The 25,260-nt window shown below is 40.1% G+C and overlaps 1 protein-coding gene across 6 annotated transcripts; it reads right to left on the reverse strand.

The window, feature by feature from the left end:
* Nucleotides 1–988: 988 nt before the first annotated feature.
* On the reverse strand, nucleotides 989–24,988 carry LOC130918721 (gastrula zinc finger protein XlCGF26.1-like). 6 transcript variants are annotated; one of them, XM_057840722.1, is made up of 7 exons: nucleotides 24,840–24,988; nucleotides 24,465–24,586; nucleotides 20,211–20,670; nucleotides 17,852–17,906; nucleotides 16,451–16,705; nucleotides 9,882–10,007; nucleotides 989–1,517 (listed from the first exon to the last, which is right to left on the reverse strand). In XM_057840722.1, the coding sequence occupies exons 2-5, from the start codon at nucleotides 24,525–24,527 to the stop codon at nucleotides 16,648–16,650; spliced, it is 636 nt and encodes a 211-aa protein (XP_057696705.1). In that variant the 5' UTR covers nucleotides 24,528–24,586; nucleotides 24,840–24,988; the 3' UTR covers nucleotides 989–1,517; nucleotides 9,882–10,007; nucleotides 16,451–16,647. The 6 variants fall into 6 exon arrangements, with proteins under 6 accessions (XP_057696705.1, XP_057696671.1, XP_057696689.1 ...); XM_057840688.1 differs by having other exon boundaries at nucleotides 17,852–20,670; XM_057840706.1 differs by lacking the exon at nucleotides 9,882–10,007 and having other exon boundaries at nucleotides 17,852–20,670.
* Nucleotides 24,989–25,260: the final 272 nt, after the last annotated feature.

Here is a 25,260-nt window from a genome sequence, read left to right on the forward strand (position 1 = left end):
GCAAGCAGGGTGGCCAGTGGGGTGGCCAACAAATTTATGGGGGGGGGGGGGGGGGGCTGGTGATGCCACCGTTTTACTCAGTGTGGCTTCTTGCGTGCATTACTAAATGTCCTTTCTGAGCGAATCGTTTACCGCAAAGTGAGCAGGCAAAAGGTTTCTCTTCGGTGTGTGTACGCTTATGTGTGTGTAACTGAGCCCTTCCAGTGAATCTTTTACCACAATGTGTGCAGGCGAAAGGCTTTTCTCCAGTGTGTGTTCTCATGTGAATGTTTATATATTCCTTCATGGAGTATTTTTTATCACAAAGTGTGCAGGCATAAGGCTTCTCTCCAGTGTGTGTTCTCATGTGAATGTTTATACATTCCTTTGTGGAGTATTTTTTATCACAAAGTGTGCAGGCATAAGGCTTCTCTCCAGTGTGTGTTCTCATGTGAATGTTTATATATTCCTTTGTGGAGTATTTTTTATCACAAAGTGTGCAGGCATAAGGCTTCTCTCCAGTGTGTATTCTCATGTGAATGTTTATATATTCCTTTGTGGAGTATTTTTTATCACAAAGTGTGCAGGCATAAGGCTTCTCTCCAGTGTGCGTGCTTTTGTGTTTGTTTAAAACTCCCTTGTCGGTGAATCTTTTACCGCAAAGTGAGCAGGCATAAGGCTTCTCTCCAGTGTGTGTTCTCCTGTGAATGTTTAAATTTGCCTTCGCGAAGTATTTTTTACCACAAAGTGTGCAGGCATAAGGCTTCTCTCCAGTGTGTGTTCTTGTGTGTTGGTTTAAAAGTCTCTTCTCGGTGAATCTTTTACTGCAAAGTGTGCAGGCATAAGGCTTTTCTCCAGTGTGTGTACGCTCATGCCTTTTTAAATAAGTCTTCTGAGAGAATCTTTTACCACAGTGTGTGCAGGCGAAAGGCTTCTCTTCAGTGTGTGTTCCTGTGTGTTTGTTTAAATGTCCCTTATTGATGAATCTTTTATCGCAAAGTGTGCAGGCAAAAGGCTTCTCTCCAGTGTGTATGGGCTTATGTCTATTTAAAGTAAAATTCCGAGAAAATTTTTTTACCACAAAGTGTGCAGGTGAATGGTTTCCCAACCACGCATTCCTTTGTGTCCTTTTTTAATGATGACTTGTTTGAAGATTTTGAAGCATTTTGGTCAAAGTCATCCTCCTCTTCATCATTATTAAAGTCAGAATAATGTGACGTTATGTCGTCGCTGTCCGAAAGCGGAGCTGAGAGGCTGTCCGGTTGATCTCCTTTTGTTGTCACGTGCTGAAATGAGCTGTCGCTCAAACGGTTCGCTGCTCCGCTCTCTTTGCTTGGTCCTTCGTCTTCTTCGCTCTTCACACCGACAACCATTGAAAATTTGGGGATTCCAACTTCCTGGTCTTCTTCTTTCATGTCGGGGGTCTCTGGCTCTGCCTCCTGTTTGATGTACGGCATCTCGGAGTCCTCTTCCTGCTCAACGTGTAGGGGATCGTGCTTCTCCTGGTGAAGATCTTCCACGGTGACATCTGTGGGACACTGGGTGAGAAAAAAAAAATCCCATGATTTGCTGACATCAGAGATATGGAGAGAAATACAGGTAGTCCCCGGGTTAGGACGTACCCGACTTACGTGATTTCAACTTAACGACACTGGGGTCTCTATTTTTTTTTTCTTTTTAAATATTGTTGGCTTTTTTGTGATGCATGCTTTTATTTTGGTGTAGGAAGCGTAGATCAGGTAGTACTTCCGCACGCGAGACTTGCGAGTAAGAGCGCATTTACACACAAAGAAGAACATACTTGCACACGAGAAGAAGAGTGCACTCACACACACACACACACACACACAAGGAAGAGACATTTGCTCCCACGAAGAAGCCAGGGGGAGAGGAAAGACCCTGCATGCACATTTGTTACTTTCGAAGCTAACCAGATGCAACACCTTTTGTACGGTTTCTTGTGCGTTTTCAATTGTGGTCGAATACTTTGGGCGAGTTGGGGGGAGTTGATCAGATTTTATTTTTTAATGATGTGTCTACGCTAACTGATACATGCTAAGTGTTTATGTTCATTGCTATTGCTGAATCAGCAGCTAGACACAAACGCAAATTTGAATTGCTATTATTGAAGATTGAACTGATGTAATTTTTATTTTACTTTCATTCTGCAAGTGTTGATGTCATGAGCAGCTGAGTAAAGTCAGTAAACCACACGGACGTCTGATATCGTCCCTTCGAAGTTTAGCTCGCTAGCTGGCTAGGTCTTAGCACCCACATCTTGGCGAGGACAGCACAATGGCGTTAAATACGTGTTTTAGCATAGTTAATAGGAGTTTTAAGCTGTATTTAAAGGGTTAATACCGATTTACGCGGAAATTTGGGTTAAATCGCCAGAGTAAGAACGGAACTCGTTGGCTACTCGGGACTACCTGTATACATAGATGGTAAATGGTGTTATACTTATATAGCGCTTTTCCACCTTTCAAGATGCAGAGCCGTGGAGAAAGAGTTGCGACACGCTCTGATCTCGCCGCGGGTGGTCACGTGGTTCATGTAGGTGTGAGTAGTTTCAAGCACAAGCAGCGCTGTGATGGTTTTCAATGGAACTGACAGCGGCGATTGCGACATTTACTGGAAAATGGATTAAATCATGTATCTAAGTCAGTGCTTCTCAATTATTTTCTGTTACGCCCCCCCAAGGAAGACGTAAATGTTTCGCGCCCCCCCCCAAACTCTGCCGCCACTGTAAATAGTATCATTTGTCTATAATATTACTATTATAAATACGCCTCTGCCTCATATTGTAATTTTTTTCTATTACAGAAAATAACAGAGATCAACTTATAAAGTGTAACTTTATCAACATTGTTTTGTCTGTAACAGAAAAGACTTAACGCGCATCAATTTGCCTGAATTAAAAAAAAAAAAAAAAAGTAAAACTGTAAAAATACACTCAAGGTACATTTTTAACATTTGATACTGAAAAATAAAATCAGTAAATAATAGAGCTGGGAATCTTTGGGCACCTAACGATTCGATTACGATTACGATTACGATTCATATGCTCCGATTCGATTCTAAAACGATTATTGATGCACCCCCCTCCTTTTAAAAAAAAAAAAGTTTTGTACATTAGTTCCAAAATTGTTCAAAAATACTCTCAGGCTAAACCAAACTACTATTTCAGTATCAAGTTAACATATAGCAGTAAACAAATATAGAAAAATAACAGTAAATAAAAAACTCCAGTCCCCATTCTGTATCACCAGCTTTAAACTACATTCAATGAATTTAATGTTGTGAATCAACCGTTAAAGTTGTTAAAATTGCTCCCATTAATCCATAATTTCCCTTTTGTCTACTTTCGACATGTGAAAGTTTTAAAACTATTTTAAAGATAGATTCAAGTCAATATTTTACCGATTTAGGAGTATTTTAGATAAATAGTTAATTAGGTTTGCTTGGAAGGTTCGCTACAACAGCCTTGCAGGGAAGTGTACTGCTTTAAGATGGCGGCCGTTTACTACGTCCGCATCTAGCTTTTTGTAGATGTGCTGGTAACGCTACCGCTAACGTAATGCATCTAGTCCTATATAAATGATATCTACCGTAACATTTTGTGGATGACGTACTTTTGTAGCAGCTTTTTAGCAGCAGTCAGGTATGTTGTTGTGTTTTTTTTTATCTCGTGGCATGAGTTGAGCTAGAGCCGTGAGTTGAGCATTGGCATTACCCGAGGGGCCGGGTAATGAGAAGCATGATGTTTAGCTACTCTCGCTCCGTTGCTCATTGACCGCGCGGCGCGCTGTGTGTTGTACATCCGCTTTACTTGGCATATTTCAATAATCGGAATTTGGATGTTTGTGAATCGTTCTCGAATCTTCCACGGCCGAATCGCGAATAATCTAAGAATCGGAAATTTTGCACACCTCTAGTAAATAATAACAAATCCAAATTCATTAGAAACATTAACTCATGAGGACAATATGCCAAAAAATTTGACCGAAAAAGAAGGATATAGAATAGAAGGAGAAAAAAAAAAAAAAAAGGGTGTCTTTGGACAAAAGGACAGTTTTCATTTTCGCTGCTCACTGCTCACAGTATCACCTCCAGTTTGCAATAGTGTGGGGTTATTTTCCACTGAGCATGCTAACAGTGCTCACTGGTTTACTTATATAACACTGACAAAGCAGGACGATTATTGGCAATATTCGGCACGTTTTCGCTGAAAAACAACCACGCGGCTTATCAATGAGATAGGGGTCTAATGTCTTTAAGTGGCGTCTAAATTGATTTGGCTTCCGGCTGTCCGCTATAATCATTTTTAGACACAGTAAACAGTGGTCTTTCCTCACCTACCACTGTATTAAATGTCAAAACCAAAAGGCAAACGGCCCGAGAAAAGCGCATTCTCGGCGGCCGAAGGAGAACCGTAGGTGACGGCGGTCGTCGTGACGATCCCATGCCGAAAATGCCACGTCTCGGGCGGACACGTGAGAACCGGAGAAGACAGAGGGTCGCTGCGTGAGTCCGGCCGGAAAGCGGCTTTCGAAAACGGCGCACAGCTCTTCTTATCTCTCGTCTGTGTGCTCTTGCTTACTTCAAAAATACTGCGCGCACTTTGAAAATGAGAGCGCCACTGCCACCCACTGAGTGGATGCGCAAGTACACTTTATTCTAGTATGGCAAAAAAAAAAAAAAAGCATGTTCCCCGAGGTCACATGCGCCACCCCTGGCATCGCTCTGCGCCCCCCTGGGGGGGCGCACCCCACTATTTGAGAAGTACTGATCTAAGTACTTGTTTGATCATGTCATTGCATTATAACATATGTAAAGGCTAGTTTTACATTTGGCGTGGTAAGGCGACAACTGAAAACTATGTAGACTGTTACGCAAAAGGGAACTTTCCCATGTTGTGGAGAGAACGTTTCATGTTTGTGTTAGCATTAGCATGGGAAATCGACTTTTACATTGCAATAAGATGATTTACGTTTTCCTTTTTTCACGACTAAATACTATTTTCCGAGAGAATGTCTAGATGTCCTTGATTCACCTGCATGTGGTAATATATTAAAGATGACTCCATGTATAACTATAGACTACATAATTATATTGACGGGTAACCTTCCCCAGACGCTGAGTCTTCACGTAGGGGGCCTGCCCACACCAAGCATCAAGAGCAGTTATTCTCAAACACACGCAGCGATCGAACGCCGGATTTAGGTTGAAAAAGTACGAAAGGTGCACCGCATACAAACAGGAAGGAACGTTTAGGGAGTGATTTGTTTGAGGATTCAAGGTAATTATTATATTTTTCGTACCATGCATTAGAGGCGTGTGAAATTTCTGATTCTTAGATTATGCGCGATTCGGCTGTGGAAGATTCGAGAATGATTCACAAACATCCAAATTCCGATTATTCAATTACTGTATTGGCCCAAATATAAGACGGTGTTTGTTGCATTGAAATAACACTGAAAAAGAGGGGGTCGTCTGATATTTGCGGTCTAGACATTATACCCATTCACGACGCTTGATGGTGCCAGATATCATTGAAGCGATGTTCTGTCATGACAGATCTCAGCAACTCTCCCCATTCACGACGCTAGATGGCGCCAGATATCATTGAAGCAAGCGATGTTCTGTCATGACAGATCTCAGCTACTCTTTTTAGTTGAACCAGTTTGCATTATTTTATTGCAATGTTTTTCCTTATCCAGATTTGTTTCAAAACTACAGTTACAGTTAGACTTCACTTTGATGGTTAATGCAGTTTTTGCAATTTTGTTGTTTTATCACAATAGATTGGTTTATTTACATTTCAAAAACCAGAAGCCATTCATTTACGAAATGTGATTGCACTTTAGTTTACATATTTAAATGTTCAGATGTTAAGATTTGAATGAGGCAAAATAACATGCTTTTTCCTCTCAAATATATTGTTATAATCATTTGTTTCGGATGTACTGTATGTATTTTCTGTATAAAAATTAATTTGGTGTTCAAAAAGTCTTTTTTTTCAAACTTGGGTCTTGAAAAAGAGGGGGTCGTCTTATGATCAGGGCCGTCTTATATTCTTATACCAGGTAAAGTTCAAGTTCAGCTTTATTGTCAAATATGCATATACGTAGAACCTACAGCACAGATGAAATTGCTTTCCTCTCTCCCCACGTGCAAACATGCGTATAAAAACACAGAGCATAAAAGAATAAAGAAATAATAATAATAGATAAAAATAATAATAAATAAAATAGCAACTGGACTATGTACAAACAAAATGAATATAATTTAAAAATGTAATATGGTGCAAAAGATGCGTACAAAAGTGACTTGAAGTTAGGTAGTGCATTTTCAAGAGAGAAAGAAATAGCAGCTGAATATAACAGTCCTGAGTGAATATTAAAGTACGCTAGTGCATTGGACGGCAGGCGTTCTTTAATATTCACTCAGGACTATTAAAGTATACCTGAGTAAAGCGGAACTAAAGCACAGTCAGCGCGATCTTCGGGACGCAATGAGGAACGGACCGAGAGTAAATATCACGTTCAACTCATGCCGCTAGATATAAAAAAAAAAAGTGCCTAACTGCGGCCGACAGCCGCTATAAACAACGAAACAACGGCCAGTTGTTAGTTGCTGCAAACATAGGGCCACATAATGCTACGGTGGATGTCACATAAATATATAGAACTAGATGGGAAATGACAGACGACTGCGGTGTTAGTAAACAGCCGCCATCTTAAAACAGTAGACTTCTCTGGAAGGCTCTCTTTGTTAGGGCCTCAGCCCCTCCCTCCTGAACCCTGGCCCACCTTGGGCAGGTGTGAGTGTTTTTGATTTGCAGGTTGGACGCCAGACGGGTGGAGCGGCCACAGCTGCTGGCAATGACAATCAGCCATCTTCATAAGCCAGTGGACGCCACCACCTCGTCGCCCGATCAACTAGTCTGTTTTACCACGTCAGTTGTGTCTCGCGTACTTAATTATTTATCTGATCCCCGGCTCACGACTTTTCTCTTCTCGCCCCAGGTCCTGACTTTGCGCGCCCCTATCGGATCCCACGCCTGCCTTCCTTCCGAGCTTCCACACCCCGCGTCGGCTCAGCTACACCGAGCAGAACAATTTACGCCCGCCACGTTATTGTTTGTGCTCGCCAATAAAATATTATTCGCCACAACCCCTGCTTGTCTGCATTTGGATCCCTTCTCGTCGCACACCCTAACACTCTTGTAGCGAACTTAATTAACTATTTATCTAAAAAAAACCTCCTAAATCGGCATAATCTTGACTTGAATCGATCTTTACATGATGAAACAGTTTTAGAATTTTCACCTGTCAAAAGCAGACGGAAGGGAAATTATGGAATAACGGGAGCAATTTTTAAACTTTAACTGTTGATTCACAACATTAATTGAATGAGGTTTAAATATTGTTGACTTTTGTTTTGTCATGAATAATCCATTTATAACTGAATCGTTAGGTGCCCCAAGATTCTCACCTCTACCATGCGTGCATTTTGAAGCGTTATGAAAAAAAACAAAATCAAAGGGAGAAATTAGCCGCCACGGCATTGGCATCATTACTCGACATATTTATGTAACTGACCGTTTTTTTTTGTTGCTTTTAACCAAGAATCTAGACTGTTTTACATTGATTTCTATATAAAATCAGGGATTTAAGCATTTATTCACAAGAACTGTCAATGTAAAAAGCTCTGATTTCCTAAGGCGGTTGCCACATACAGTGGGGCAAACAAGTATTTAGTCAACCTCTAACTGTGCAAGTTCTCCCACTTGAAAATATTAGAGAGGCCTGTAATTGTCAACATGGGTAAACCTCAACCATGAGAGACAGAATGTGGAAAAAAAAATAACATTTAGGATGCAGGACAACAAAATTTAAGATTTAAATATTTCGTTCTGGATTTAAACAATCAGGGCCAAAACGTCTTATTTAAAAATAAATATTTAAGTTGCTAAATAATGTTTTAAATGTGCAAAAAAAAGTGACTCTAAACATTTTACACCACATTTTAAACGCTGTGTGGCGCAAAATGTGAGAAAATGTCGTAATTTTCAGCATGTGCTGCTTTACAAACGGCGCCCCATACCAGAATGCCGTTAGTACTACATCCAGTTTTCTTTGGGTGGGCAGAGCGTGTCCATGGGTGGGCACTGCTAGGGTTGCCACCTTTTAGAAATAGAAATAAGGGACGCCCCCCACGCACCCAAAGCCTTATGGGCGAAAAAAAAGGGGCATCCCCAAAACTCCTAAAATGCATAGAAATGTATCTATTTTTAGATGAGAAAACTGTATTGTGCACTATGTGGGCATGGCAGTTTCCTTGCAGCAGACTGTTTTTTTTTTCTTTTCTGCAGGTTAGTGAAAACGAAGTTAAGAATATCGTAATTAACATTTGTGTTGTCGGCACTGAATCTGGTCACGTGACCCATTGACAAGCCAAATTTCTTAAGGGAATGTTTCGAGAAAGCTAACTTCCAGCAGCTGACTCGTCTGCATTCTCTATGAAGTCCAGCATTTTGTTGATGACCCCAGACTCTGGACTGAAGTACTGGACAGCAAGGGGAAACATCTTCCTGCTCAATCTATTCAAGGCATCAGTCTGTATTGAGAATGGGATGGGTGATGTTAAGATCTTGAGCACACCACCCACTGCCTTTGGACCCAGGACTTGTTTCAACAGTGCCTCTTGCTTTGTTCTCCCCAAAGTCATTTTCTTCACCATTTTGGAATCACATAAAATCCTCTGATTGAGCCTGTGTCCACAGTCAGCACTATTGTAGCTCTGGCCACATTTTACTGTGTGCTATACCTGTGTCCCCTCAGCTGCAGTAATTTAGAGGGTAGGAGTGGGATGATGTCAAATTATTGCTTTAATTTTGATATCACTATTAATCAATCAATAGATAGTATATGTTCGCAGTAGGATTACTTATTCAGTGTTTATTTGCTGTTAATCTATTAGGAATAATTCCAAATGAGGATCATTAGTTAGCAGAACAAAATAAGATGTTCTTTATGAGTACATAAATTCATTCCCATATTGATTGATAAGAAATGCATGTTTAAAAAAAAACATTCCTGAAAATAATCAACCATAGTAGCAACTGAAATAGCCTAGCTATGCTCCCATCAATGCAAGATGTATGAAGGTAAATATAAATATAGCCTATATGTTATCCATATACAAGAGCATAATAACATACCAAATCAAGCTCAGGGGATGTTTCAGGTACAAAGAATTGTGACGAAGGCTCTTCTGGGATCTTATATTCCATTTGTGGAGTCCCCTGCAGCATGCTGTTTTACAGCTCCGTGAGACACTGCAAAAACTTTCCTGCCTGCCTTGTAGTTTTCCCACTCCAGTCTATTTTTTGAAGACGTTTCCCCTTTTGAGGATGACGTGGGGTGTCCTGAGCTTCTGATGTTGAAGAGATAGTTCTGAAAACGCGCGGGGCGGTGCACTGAGCAGAGCGAGCGAGGTAACTTGGCAACGAACCTGGAAGTGGAGCGCAGGGCAGACAGCAGCGGGCAGGCAGAGAACTATCTTGCTGTCTTTAATATCTCCTGCCGTTTTTGTTCATTATTGCTGGCTCAGTGTTCACTCGTGAGTGCAGTTGTGTGTTTGTCTGTGCCAGACGTGCATGGGCTGGGTGTGCGGCCCGAAACGCGGGTCGTGCGGGATCGCCTCCCCATGGGACAATTGTGAAATACGGAATAAACTGCGTTCCGTATTCGGAACGATTCCGTATTTCAAGGGACGGGTGGCAAGCCTAGGCACTGCCCCCCTGGTAAAACCCCCTGGACAATCATTGATCACCATCACATCAAAACAAGTCATGTATTGCATGAATAATACAACAACAAAGGTCATGATCTTACCCTCATTTTCTTTTGTTTTTTAGTTGTTCGTTGTGACCTGGATTTCTTCTGCTCATTTTCCATGTCTACCCTTTGACTTGATGTTTGGGATTGCGTTGGCCTTCAGTCAGTAGTAATTTGAGGCATCTTCAAGACAAGTCGAGAAGGGTCTTATATAATTAAATGTAATCACTCTCAAGTTAACCGATCTACTTTTCCTGAAAACCAAGTTTGCAAATTGGAAGTGGGCAAGTGGCGTTAACCCTTTAACACCTAACGTGTCGGCAGCGACGCATTTACGCATATCTACTTTGAAGCTTTGTCACGCTGTAATTCCGTCACCCACGTGCCGCTGGTTGGTCTCGTTTAAAAGTGCGGAAGTTGATGTCCACACCAGTTTTTATTTGAAGTCAATCGGCCAAGAAAAACGGGAGATAATGTCTTTTGAGTTTTGGAAGATAGTTGTGCCTCCAGGTCAGTTTGAGTTTTGGAAAGCGAATGAAGTCAACAAGGACCGCCAAATCACAGAACGTTTTCCGACGAAAATGTCCGGTTGACTTTAAAACTCGCTGCAAATGTCTTCTGCTTATTTGGAAACCGTGCTTAATATCAAGAATTGATCTTTTGTCATCATATTTTAGGCCTATTTCAAAGTAAAACTCAATTAACCTGCTCCACGGGTGATCACGCCCCATTGTTGCCATTATTTACCTGCAAAACGCACGTATAAAAAAGTGGAATTATGTGTTTTTTCATTGTTGTTTTTTTTTTTTTTTTTTTTACTTCCCGGTCTTTTTCTTTCCTTTTATTTATTTATTTATTTATTTTTTTTACTTTTGTGGGGTTTTTTTCCCGGGCTTTTTTTTTTTTTTTTTTTTTTTGCTTCAACCCCAATTTTTTACGACTTCCGGGTCTTTTTTTCTTTTTTTCCCGGGGCATTTTTTTTTTTTTTTTGTAGTTCAGACCTTTTTTTTTTTTTTTACTTTCGTGTTGTTGTTTTTTTTCCTTTGACAGAAAAAAATCTTTTGTGTCCCTTTAGGGGCACTATTTTTTTTTTTTTTTTAACGTCAACTTTTTTTTTTCCTCTTTTTTTTTTCTTCTTCCATGTCACCTTAGGGGCTCCGTAGTCAATGGGACATCAACATTACAAGTTTTGAAAAAAGATTTTTTTTTTTTTTGTCTTGTTGGGTCCAAAATGTGGATTATAATTGATCAGTGAAGAAAACAACAGTTTAGGCAGGAAGTTCAAGGTGTCCTGAAAAAAGGGACGCAACTTGGCCATTGTAAACATTTTTTTCTTAGAAATATAAAGGCAACATCAAATGCATGCAAATTCGGCCAAAATAGGCTTAGGTGTTAAAGGGTTAAACCAAAACAATCGGAATACATTAACGCAGGGGTGGGCAAACTATTCCACAAAGGGCCGCAGTGGGTGCGGGTTTTTGTTCATGCCCATCATGAGGACAGCCTTTCACCAATACGGTTTCTTACAAGTGCAATCAGTAGATTTCAGTCTGGTGCTTCTTGTTTCCACTGATACCTCATTGGCTAAACTGTCTGTGCTGAATAAGTTTGAACAAAGACCAGGACCCACTGCGGCCCTCGAGGACCGGTTTGCCCACCCCTGCATTAACGTGTCTTAGCTAGCGAGCTAAACTCAACTAAGGTAAGGCTGCGAAGCTTCAACATGAAGCCAAACGGCTTCCACTGTGCTTTAAAATGGGACTCTTGAGTCCACTAAATTGTTACTTCGGTTCTTACCCGATGATATTGTTTTGAAGAAGCTCATTTGGTTAGGAGAACAGTACACCAAAGTACTGCATAACCTGGATGGGTAAACAAATGTTACGTCAAGTGAACCGGAAGTAGACACGTGCTGAAACTTCTGTGTTGAAGCGTTTGGAAGTTCCATAACTACTTTACATCACTGGAGTCACTTCTTCTTTCAAAGAACTCGCTTGATTCCTAAGCATTGAAGCTTCTCAGGCTCAAATCACTTCGCTTTTTTTCCTCCGCTAACCATGAAACTTAATTATCCCTAAAGTACAAAAGAAGAACACTGGAAGAACTACATCGTAGGTGAATAGTGAGATAGTGTAAAGCGCTTTGAGCGCCTTGAAAGGTGGAAAAGCGCTATATAGGCTGTATTGGCACCATGGAAAAAGTGCTTAGAAAATGGATTTCGTTCCACTGAAATGGATCTACATGGTCTCTGCATTGTAATTTACATACGTTGCTAATTACTACCAAAAAAAAAGTTCTACTCACGGTTTCCAGTCATTTTTTAGTAATTAGCGTTTTCGTGCCGGTCTTTTTTTCCCCCGTGGCGCAGTGATATTGATACGGCGGAGTCGTATCGTCAGTGTGTGAAGCCATTTTAGGTCACGTGCACCAATAGGAGACGAGGACTGTTGCTATGCGCGTCGATAAACAAACAATATGGCGGCGACCGTGCCAAGCTACGACACGAGCGAAGATGAACCAAAGATAAGAAAACCGCATTCGGAATTTAGTCAAAAGGCATCGAAACGATGCTATATGCATCTCTCAACTGTCCAAGGGCGAAAAAGGGCAGGAATTTGGAAAAAACGTGCAGAGCCCGCGTGGTTGCGTCAGACAATGGCTTTCTTCCCAGGCTCCGTCGAAGGACCTTGCTGAAAATGCGTCGACTGGGATTTTTAACGACATTGACTACAGGTAAGCCACACACACGCCTTTTGTTGTGAATAACTATGGGAGTTGTGGGCTTCTGGTCAGATCACATATGAAGTTAAGACTTGCAATGTGAGTTCTGGGCTGTAGCGGTCATTATTATGATGTTAGATTGTTAACTTTGAGCAAAAAGTTTAGATTGACAAATAACATAGTATTTAGTCTGTTTAACCGTAGTTCCAAAAACCTATTTGATAATTTTATTCAGGAAAAAATGGCAGAATAGACAAGCCTATATAATTTGGATTGGAAGATTATGTAAATATGATATGGATGAAACAGTTCTCACATGGTTTATGTGTGTGTGCGTGTTTTTCAGAACTGAAACACCCTTCACTGACAGCTACAACTTCTTCTGTGAGACCGTCGTCCATTAAAAGATTAGAGTTGACCAGGAAGTGCTGCGAATGGACAAGCTTGTGGAAATATGGCTTTATTGGGACCATGAAAAAGTGCAGATACAGAAAATACAGATCTAGTGTTGCTGTTTTTGCTTGTTTTAAGTGTTATATTAATTCTGGCAACACAAAATCTTTATCAAATGTCATAAACACATCTACCAAACATTTGAAACAAGTATTGGTGCCTTAGTATATACATAGGTGAATTCAGAATGAGAAATGTAGCTAATTTCTTGAAGGAAACACTTCAACATTAATGATTTGCACCCAGCACAATGAAATATATATTGAATTAAGCTAAAGGCTTATGTGTCATATTAAAAATATCACAACCTACTATGCAATGAAATATATAAAATAAAAAATGCACGCCATGATCATAAATAGCTGAAAATCAACCCAATTGCTACCACACCCTCCTAGATGTGAATCATGGCAAAAATGGAATAAGACAAAAAAATTAAAGGGTGATCAAAAATATAATGTGCCAAAATCATAAGGTGATACTTAAAAAATGAAAGACATCACAAAAGAAGTGATGGACACGTGTTGAAGATAACTTCCAAGTTTTATTTCATGTTTCACAAGTGCTCAAATGTGAGCACACCCAGCAGCACGGACAAAATCAAGCCACGATGAGAATTCCTCTCAAACGTGTGCATGTCGCAGTTATTGTCTTGATTGCGACTGTTGTTCGATATTTCACATCATCAGTACTTGCTGGACGTGTTGGTATGTTAAAGACAAAGTTCGTTATCCATCTTTATGGCACATAACGTATGTTATACACTAAGTGTATGTTCCACCACTTCCAGCGAATATTGATGACATGAAAGATTACATAACAGACGCAATCAACGCGGGAGGGAGGAATTCTCATGTCAACTTGATGTTGTCCATGCTGCTGGTGATGGCCATATTTGAGTACTATGAAAACATGAAATTAAACTTAGTTACTTCCTACATCTGTCCAAGGTAGTTTTTATTTTTTTTTTATGTTTTTCGTTTTTGACATGGCATTTTGATTTTGGCACAGCCTTTTTTAATCACACTGTATATACACAAAAGGTTGGAATCATTCAAGTATAGTACTGTTGGTACACATTTATTTAAACATGGAAGTATCTCATACTATAGAAATACACATTATTACACATACAAATATTGAAAAACGAATTAAAAAAAATAGAAATAAAAGAATAGTAAAACTGTACATGACAACATTACTCCTCAAAATCGCTTTACTCAAAGTCATCATCCTATCCAAGTGTCTTCTGTTTCTTTGGAAACATTCTCACATGCTTGGCACCGATATAAATCAGTACAAGAAAGTTTTGCAGACATACAGGAACATCTTCCCATGTCACAAATGGTTGCCTTTCAACTACAGTTGACTACTTGCAAAACAGTATCGGGCAGGATTTTTAGTCATCCATGTCACTGCCAACTGCCCATCCTCAATGTCCCACCCATTCCCAATGGGTGAAGGGGCACACATTTTAACTGTCAGACAACGTTTCATAATTGCTGCTTGATAGTCTGCTGTCCTGCAATGTTGGTACAGAGCATCAGTTTTGGGGGGAATAGAATGTTCTGGCAAGACTGACGAGGCCATACAGAAAGATCTGCATTTGGCATCATTTTTGGCACATGACTGGCAAAACAGGTGGCACACGTATTTACACAACGTGTTAAATGTTTGTAGGTCAAGTTTAAAACTGCTGCCCAGCTTTGCAAACCCAGTCAGGTATTCTTTTTTATGACGTGCAAAAGAAAAGGTTTTTTTTGCCTTTGCCATGAAAGGCACAAGCAGAGTCACAACCTGTGAATGTATGGATGCCAATGAGTGCTGAACACACACTAGTGCCAGGAGCTGCAGAGACCTTAGAGACGTCAGTCCTCGTTCTGTTGCCTCCTCCTGTGAAAAAATGCAATTTACACTGTAAATCTATCTGCAGACTAACAGCAATCACTGCCACGTCAGTATCAGGGCTTTTATTGACTACAGCTTGATGTTCTTGAGCCAAAAGGTTTATTTAGCCATTGTCACCCATAACTGGTATGCAATAAAAAGTTCTACTGGATTCACTTTCGACACACTGTACCCTATATACATTTTATAACAAAGTGGTATTGATATCTGGGCTAAAAAATGGTATCGTTACGACACTAGTTTAAATAAGATTTTTTTTAGCATAAGTTAATAACAATTAACCTTGTAGTAAAGGCGTGCGTGTGGCTTACCTGTAGTGAATGTCGTTAAAAATCCCAGTCGACGCATTTTCAGCAAGATCCTTCGACGGAGCCTGGGAAGAAAGCCATTGTCTGACGCAACCACGCGGGCTCTGCACGTTTTTTCCAAATTCCTGCCCTTTTTCGCCCTTGGACAGTTGAGAGATGCATATAGCATCGTTTCGATGCCTTTTGACTAAATTCCGAATGCGGTTTTCTTATCTTTGGTTCATCTTCGCTCGTGTCGTAGCTTGACACGGGCGCCGCCATATTGTTTGTTTATCGACGCGCATAGCAACAGTCCTCGTCTCCTATTGGTGCACGTGACCTAAAATGGCTTCACACACTGACGATACGACTCCGCCGTATCAATATCACTGCGCCACGGGGGAAAAAAAGACCGATACGAAAACGCTAATTACTAAAAAATGACTGGAAACCGTGAGTAGAACTTTTTTTTTGGTAGTAATTAGCAACGTATGTAAATTACAATGCAGAGGTCACGTAGATCCATTTCAGTGGAACGAACCAACACAATTTTGGCTCAGCCAATACAGCCTAATATAAGTATAACACCATTTACCATTTACCATCGAAGCGAGAAGGAACGGCCAGGAGAGGTCGCTGTAGGCAAGAAGCCTCCACACAAAGCAGGTTGTTTCACATGACTTCGATAAATAAAACATACTAGAATTGTTTATATAATTAAAAAAAAAACTTTATTCATGTTTATTTTTCTAAATAATTATATGCTATGAATTAATTGATAAATACAATATCATTAAAAACTGAATTAACAAATTGAAAACAAACAGAAATACACATTACTAAATAAACGACTACTTCAGTATCAACAGTTCAAAACAGTAAATAAAATACTCAAGTCCCCATTTTGTATCAGCAGCTTTAAATTACATTCAATTAATTAAATGTTGTGAATGAACCGTTAAAGTTTTTAAAATTGCTCCCGCTATTCCATAATTTCCCTTCTGTCTACTTTAGACATGTGAAAGTTTTAAAACAGTTTTACAATTTTTGCCGATTTAGGAGTATTTTAGATAAAAAGTCAATTAGGTTCGCTACAACAGAGCCTTCCAGAGAAGTCTCCTGCTTTAAGATGGCGGCTGATCACTAACAACGGCAAATCTGTCATTTCGCATTTAGTTTTCAATACATGTGCTGCTAACGCCGTTGAGTCTGTCATTTTGCATCTAGTTCTACATACATATGATATCTATTACCTACCGTAGCATGATGTGGACGTAGTTTGTAGCGGCTGTCGGCAGCAGTCAGGTATTATTCTTTTTTTTATCTAGCGGCATGAGGTGAACTGGAGCCGTGAGTTGAGCTTTGTCATTACCCGTGCAGGCCCGGATCTAGGTTTACCCACCAGAGTGGGCACTAAGAAAACTTGAGGGGGCACCCCCAATGCAGGCTTTTTTCTACCCTCTGCATTTCTCCGGGCTTGGGACCGGCGCAAGTAGGACACTGGCTTTTGTCCTGTTGAGACAGCATTAAATTTTTATTTATTTTTTTCCATTCATTTATCTACTTATTCTCGCAGTCGGCGTGTCGTCACGATGACGTCATCTCGCATAGCAACGTGTCACCATTTTGAGATGGGGGCACGCACAGATAAACATCTGTAAACAAACGTCTAAAATTCATATATTTCAGCTGTGTTTTGCGTCTTTTTTCATAAAAACGGCTTAAATATGACATTATTATCACGAGTCACTGCCGACAGACGTGAGGAGGCGATACGACTTAAAATTAGCGTGTATTGGCCTGCAAATCTGCCCATACAAAGTCGCAGCTGATAGCTGGAAAAACAATCCAAAGGAATGGCCTGCAGTGGAGTTCGGAAACATCTACAACTACCTCATAAAGTCACCCAGTAAGTTGACCTTTATCATTTACGTGGAATATGTACTGTGTGGAACTAAGAAAACTGGTAGTATATACGGAGTGATTATTTCTGCCGTAACCGATAATTCGCCTCCAAGCGTTATTTAGCCATGAACACGTCACGGCAAAATAACCAATTCCAACCTGGCCAATAATATACCGATCGATCAGAGCAGTTCACGGCAAAAGAAAAATAACGCTTTGCGAGTTGTCGGTTACGGTAATAATAACCACTGCCTATTCTATTGAATCCTAGCAGCTAATTGGGGGAAAAAAAAATCGATTCAAGTTTACTCACCACTAATAAAATGTCGGTTGCAAACGTAAATGTGCCTGGATTTAGGTCTCCCACTGGCGAGAATGGTCCACGGAACCGCCTTCTTTTACTGTTCCTCGATTGATTGCTTTCAGCCATTTGCTTGTCCTTTTCTTCTCACGAGGAAGAATGAAGAACTTCAAATGTGGCTCCGAACTCTTCCTTGTGTTACAACCCGCAACACGGCAACTTTTAGTCATTCCGACGGAAAAAAAAGTCAGCAAATAAGACAAAAGTTCAACGCGTTTGTACTACAATGCACGACAGAGCAACTGCTTGTGACTCGTGTTTTGCCCCCATTTCAATATGGCGACGCTTTGTTGTGGCTGGTGACGTCATTAATGCACGGATGTCCGACTGCGAGAATGTGTCTGGAGGAGAGAGAGGAAGCGCGCGGATAACAAACGAGGTTGGAAAAACACCTTGTTTTGGTGATTGCTTGTTGGGCGTGGTTGCGGCCAACAGTAACCGTTAATCCTGCAATAAAAAAATAGGTTAGACCAACTCTCCGTGCGTTCTCTATATCCAGTGCGACGCTACAATAAATATTCCTGACTGTGCCGTCCTGATAGTCGTGGCTATGAACACCTTTCTCGTATGAACAACTCTGCAGACGTGGCTTTGTTTATTAAAACTCAAAAGGGTGAAACTAAAGAAAACAGACAAAACAACACTATCAAAATATGCACAATATATGAAATCGCATATGTACTGCCCTATCTGTAGCAAACTGCATATGAAAATATGAATAAACAATTAGCAGAGTGTCCGAGACGCCCTTTTGCCGACCCTCTAACTCGTGGGTAATTAGCATATCACAGACTCACTTAACATGAAACTTGTCTCCCTTTTTTGCACTGAAGTACACACAGTTCACATATTTACGTTTTTAAACGCATTTAAACAATACATACCGGCGATGCAACTTCAAATTCAAGGCAAAGTGGTCACAGAGACTGCGTGAACTGACTGCGGCCGTCGTCGTGTGATTCTCTACTGAACAACGTCACTTCCGTGTTGCAGTTTCTTTCAAATAAAGTGCGCATGAGATGCAGTAAATTAAGACTTCCACTAGATGATGCTAATAAAACGTAAAAGTAATAAAACCCAGGTATTCAATCACAAATCAATCTTTTATGCATAACAGAACACCAACATTTTGATTGGGTGGGCACGACTCACGTCTGGGTGGGCCGTGCCCACCCCGGCCCCCCCATAGATCCGGCCCCATACCCGTGTAATGACAAGCATGATGTTTACACTCAGGACGCAATGCAGTCCGTTCCTCATTGCGTCCTGAAGACCGCGATGACTGTGTTTTAGTTCCGCTTTACTTGACATATTTCCATAATCGGAATTTGGATGTTTGTGAATCGTTCTCGAATCTTGCACGGCCAAATCCCAAATAATCTAATTATCGGAAATTTTGCCCACCTCTAATAACTGATGGTATAACAATGTAACGATATACTGGCAAGCAGGGTGGCAAGTGGGGTAGCCAACAAAATTAAGGGGGGGCTGGCCACGCCCTGGTGACGCCACCGTTTTACTCAGTGTGGCGTCTTGCGTGCATTACTAAATTTCCTTTCCGAGTGAATCGTTTACCACAAAGTGAGCATGCAAAAGGCTTTTCTCCAGTGTGTGTTCTCAAGTGAATGTTTATACATGCCTTTGTGGAGTATTTTTTATCACAAAGTGTGCAAGCATAAGGCTTCTCTCCAGTGTGTGTTCTCATGTGAATTTTTATATATTCCTTTGTGGAGTATTTTTTATCACAAAGTGTGCAGGCATAAGGCTTCTCTCCAATATGTGTTCTTGTGTGTTGGTTTAAAAGTCTCTTCTCGGTGAATCTTTTACTGCAAAGTGTGCAGGCAAAAGGATTCTCTCCAGTGTGTCTGCTTGTGTGTTTGTTTAAACTTTTCTTATCGAAGAATCTTTTACCGCAAAGAGTGCAGGCAAAAGGCTTTTCTCCAGTGTGTGTACGCTTATGCCTTTCTAAATAAGTCTTCTCAGTGAATCTTTTACCACAAAGTGAGCAGACAAAAGGCTTCTCTTCAGTGTGTCTGCTTGTGTGTCGGTTTAAACTTTTCTTATAGAAGAATCTTTTACCGCAAAGAGTGCAGGCAAAAGGCTTTTCTCCAGTGTGTGTACGCTTATGCCTTTCTAAATGAGTCTTCTCAGTGAATCTTTTACCACAAAGTGAGCAGACAAAAGGCTTTTCTTCAGTGTGTGTACGCTTATGCCTTTCTAAATTAGTCTTCTTAGTGAATCTTTTACCACAAAGTGAGCAGACAAAAGGCTTCTCTCCAGTGTGTGTTCTTGTGTGTTTGTTTAAACGTTCCTTATCGATGAATCTCTTATCGCAAAGTGTGCAGGCAAAAGGCTTCTCTCCAGTGTGTATGAGCTTATGTCTATTTAAAGAAGAATTCCAAGAAAATCTTTTACCACAAAGTGTGCAGGCGAAAGGCTTCTCTTCAATGTGTCTTTTTGTGTGTCTATTTAAACCTTTCTTATCGGAGAATCTTTTACCACAAAGTGAGCAGACAAAAGGCTTTTCTCCGGTGTGTGTACGCTTATGCCTTTCTAAATTCGTCTTCTCAGTGAATCTTTTACCACAAAGTGAGCAGACAAAAGGCTTCTCTCCAGTGTGTGTTCTTGTGTGTTTGTTTAAACGTTCCTTATCGATGAATCTCTTATCGCAAAGTGTGCAGGCAAAAGGCTTCTCTCCAGTGTGTATGAGCTTATGTCTATTTAAAGAAGAATTCCGAGGAAATCTTTTACCACAAAGTGTGCAGGTGAATGGTTTCCCAACCGCACATTGCTGTTTGTCTCTTTTCAATGATGACTTGTTTGAAGATTTTGAAGCATTTTGGTCAAAGTCATCCTCCTCTTCATCATTATTAAAGTCAGAAGAATGTGACGTTATGTCGTCGCTGTCCGAAAGCGGAGCTGAGAGGCTGTCCGGTTGATCTCCTTTTGTTGTCACGTGCTGAAATGAGCTGTCGCTCAAAGGGTTCGCTGCTCGGCTCTCTTCGCTTGGTCCTTCGTCTTCTTCGCTCTTCACACCGACACCCATTGGAAATTTGGGGATTCCAACTTCCTGGTCTTCTTCTTTCATGTCGGGGTTCTCTGACTCTGCCTCCTGTTTGATGTACGGCATCTCGGAATCCTCTTCCTGCTTAAAGTGGAGGGGATCGTGCTTCTCGTGGTGATGATCTTCTACGGTGACATCTGTGGGACACTGGGTGAGAAAAAAAAAAATCCCATGATTTGCTGACATCAGAGATATGGAGAGAAATACAGGTAGTCCTCGGGTTAGGACGTACCCAACTTACGTGATTTCAACTTAACGACACTGGAGTCTCTATTTTTTTTTCTTTTTAAATATTGTTGGCTTTTTGTGATGCATGCTTTTATTTTGGTGTAGGAAGCGTAGAGCAGGTAGTATTTCCGCACGCGAGACATGCGAGTAAGAGCGCATTTACACACAAAGAAGAACATACTTGCACACGAGAAGAAGAGTGCGCACGCACACACACACACACAAGGAAGAGACATTTGCTCCCACGAAGACGCCAGGGGGAGAGGAAAGACCCTGCATGCACATTTGTTACTTTCGAAGCATCCAGATGCAGTGTCTACGCTAACTGATACATGCTAAGTGTTTTTGTTCATTGCTATTGCTGTATCAGCAACTAGACACAAACGCAAATTTGAATTGCTATTATTGAAGATTGAACTGATTTAATTTTTATTTTACTTTCATTCTGCAAGTGTTGATGTCATGAGCAGCTGAGTAAAGTCAGTAAACCACACGGACGTCTGATATCGTCACTTCGAAGTTTAGCTCGCTAGCTGGCTAGGTCTTAGCACCCACATCTTGGCGAGGACAGCACAATGGTGTTTAATACGTGTTTTAGCATAGTTAATAGGAGTTTTAAGCTGTATTTAAAGGGTTAATACCGACTTACGCGGAAATTTGGGTTAAATCGCCAGCGTAAGAACGGAACTTGTTCACTACTCGGGGACTACCTGTATAAATAGATGCAGAGCCGTGGAGAAAGCGTTGCGACACGCTCTGATCTTGCCGCGGGTGGTCACGTGGTTCATGTAGGTGTGAGTAGTTCCAAGCACAAGCAGCGCTGTGATGGTTTTCAATGGAACTGACAGCGGCGATTGCGACATTTACTGGAAAATGGATTAAATCATGTATGTAAGTACTTGTTTGATCATGTCATTGCATTATAACATATATATAAAGGCTAGTTTTACATTTGGCGTGGTAAGGCGACAACTGAAAACTATGTAAACTGTTACGCAAAAGGGAACTTTCCCATGTTGTGGAGAGAACGTTTCATGTTTGTGTTAGCATTAGCACGGGAAATCGACTTTTACATTGCAATGCAAGAAGATTTAGGTTTTCCTTTTTTCACGACTAAATACTATTTTTTCGAGAGAATGTCTAGATGTGCTTGATTCACCTGCATGTGGTAATATATTAAAGATGACACCATGTATAACCATAGACTTCATAATTATATTGACGGGTAACCTTCCCCAGACACTGCGTCTTCATGTAGGGGGCCTGCCCACACCAAGTATCAAGAGCAGTTATTCTCAAACACACGTAGCGATCGAACGCCGGATTTAGGTTGAAAAAGTTGCACCGCATACAAACAGGTAGGAACGCCTCAGGAGTGATTTGTCTGAGGATTCAAGGTAATTATTATATTTTTCGTACCATGCATTAGAGGTGTGCGAAATTTCTGATTCTTAGATTATTCGCGATTCGGCTGTGGAAGATTCGAGAACGATTCACAAATATCCAAATTCCGATTATTTAATTATTGTATTGGCCCTAATATAAGACAGTGTTTGTTGCATTGAAATAACGCTGAAAAAGAGGCGGTCGTCTGATATTCGCGGTCCAGACATTATACCCATTCACGACGCTTGATGGCGCCAGATATCATGTTCTGTCATGACAGCGCTCAGCTACTCTCCCCATTCACGACGCTAGATGGCGCCAGATATCATTGAAGCAAGCGATGTTCTGTCATGACGGATCTCAGCTACTCTTTTTAGTTGAACCAGTTTGCATTATTTTATTGCAATGTTTTTCCTAACTCAGATTTGTTTCAAAACTACAGTTACATTTAGACGTCACTTTGATGGTTAATGCAGTTATTGCAATTTTGTTGTTTTATCACAGTAGATTGGTTTATTTACATTTCAAAAACCAGAAGCCATTTATTTACGAATGTGATTGCACTTTAGTTTACATATTTAAATGTTCAGATGTTAAGATTTGAATGAGGCAAAATAGCATGTTTTTTCTCTCAAATATATTGTTATAATCATTTGTTTCGGATATACTGTAATTATTTTCTGTATAAAAATTAATTTGGTGTTCAAAAAGTCTTTTTTTTCAATCTTGAGTCTTGAAAAAGAGGGGGTCGTCTTATCATCAGGGCCCATACGGTATACCAGGTAAAGTTCAAGTTCAGCTTTATTGTCAAATATGCATATACGTAGAACATACAGCACAGATGAAATTGCTTTCCTCTCTCCCCTCGTGCAAACATGCGTCTAAAAACACAGAGCATAAAAGAATAATAAAGGGAAAAGATATCGTCATCGCAAACACCATATAATTGTTTGCATTAGTCTAACACACATATTGTCTAACACATACATATGGTACAGGTTCTCGTAGGCACCGTCTAACTGTTTGCATTACTGTAACACACGTAATATAATTAGTCAGGAAATAGTATCATTTTCATATTTACGATAGGACTGCACTACTAATATAAAAATAAATAGCACACCATAGTTTAATGAGAAGAAATAGAAGAGATACACAATGCCGTCTTGTCACAAGATTGACGCACCAACTCTTGCAATCAGCTCTCCCAGCAAAATCCAAGGACAAAGCGCGCTTTGTCCTTGGAGTCCTTGGAGTTGTATAAAGAGTCCTTGGAGTTGTATAAACAAATAATAATAATAGATAAAAATAATAATAAATAAAATAGCTACTGGACAATGTACAAACAAAATGAATATAATTTAAAAAATGTAATATGGTGCAAACAAACAAAATGAATATAATTTAAAAATGTAATATGGTGCAAAAGATGTGTACAAAAGTGACTTGAAGTTAGGTAGTGCATTTTCAAGACAGAAAGAAATAGCAGCTGAATATAACAGTCCTGAGTGAATATTAAAATACGCTAGTGCATTGGACGGCAGGCATTCTTTAATATTCACTCAGGACTATTAAGGTACGCCTGAGTAAAGCGGAACTAAAACACAGTCAGCGCGATCTTCGGGACGCAATGAGGAACAGACCGAGAGTAATATATCACGTTAAACTCATACCGCTAGATAAAAAAAGAATTGTGCCTAACTGCGGCCGACATCCGCTATAAACAACGCCCAGTTGTTAGTTGCTGCAAACATAGGGCCACATAATGCTACGGTGGATATCACATATATATATAGAACTAGATGCGCAATGACAGACGACTGCGGCGTTAGTAAACAGCCGCCATCTTAAAACAGTAGACTTCTCTGGAAGGCTCTCTTGTAGCGAACCTAATTGACTATTTATCAAAACAAAACTCCTAAATCGGCAAAATCTTGACTTGAATCTATCTTTAAATGATGAAACGGTTTTAGAATTTTCACTTGTCGAAAGTATACAGAAGGGAAATTATGGAATAACGGGAGCAATTTTTACAACTTTAACTGTTGATTCACAACATTAAATTAATTGAATGTAGTTTAAAGCTGCTACAGAATGCGGACTTAAGTATTTTATTGTTTTTGTATTGTTTAGAACTATTAACTTGACACTGAAATAGTAGTTTGGTTTAGCCTGAGAAGATTTTGTCTGTAATGTACCAAACAACCAAACATTAAAAGCGCGAGGGTTTTCATGAATAATCGATTCAGTGCAATCATTGATCCCTATCACATCAAAACAAGTCATTTATTGCATGAAAAATACTACAGCAAATGTCATGATCTTACCTTCATTTCCTTTAGTTTGTTAGTTGTTCGTTGTGACCTGGATTTCCTCTCTTCAATTTCCATGTCTCTACCCTTGATGTTTGGGACTGCGTTGGCCTTCAGTCAGTAGTAATTTGACGCATCTTAAAGACAAGTCGAGAAGCGTCTTATACAATTAAATGTAATCACTCTCATGTTAACCGATCTACTTTTCCTGAAAACAATGTGGCGTTAAGCCAAAGCAATCAGAATGCTTTAGTTTAACGTGTAATAGCTAGCGAGCTAAGCTAAACTAAGTTACGTATAGATGCGAAGCTTCAACATAAAGCCAAATGACTTCCACTATGCTTTAAAATGAGACGGTTTAGTCCACTAACTTGTTACTTCGGTACTTACCCGATGAGAATGTTTTGAAGGCGCTCGTTTGGTTAGGAGAACAGTACACCAAAGTAATGCTCAACCCGGATGGTAAACAAATGTTGCGTCAAGTGAACCGGAAATAGAAACGTGCTGAAACTTCAGTGTTGAAGCGTTTGGTAGTTCCATCACTACTTTACATTACTGGAGTCAAAAAATATTCAATATATATGACCAACATATACAAATTCCAGTCATCACTGTCAATCATTCAATTTGAAGGCTCAGAACTTTAATAATCCGTAACATTTACGAAAAACTTCAATTCCGAGCCTTCAAATTGAGGTATTGATAGTGATGAGTTGAATTCGGATATGTTGATCATATTTATTGAATATTGTTTGACTCGAGTGATGTGAAGTCCTGATGGAACTTCCAAACGCTTGATCATATCACGCTG

This window comes from Corythoichthys intestinalis, chromosome 1 (assembly GCF_030265065.1).
Source record: "Corythoichthys intestinalis isolate RoL2023-P3 chromosome 1, ASM3026506v1, whole genome shotgun sequence".
Taxonomy (NCBI): domain Eukaryota; kingdom Metazoa; phylum Chordata; class Actinopteri; order Syngnathiformes; family Syngnathidae; genus Corythoichthys; species Corythoichthys intestinalis.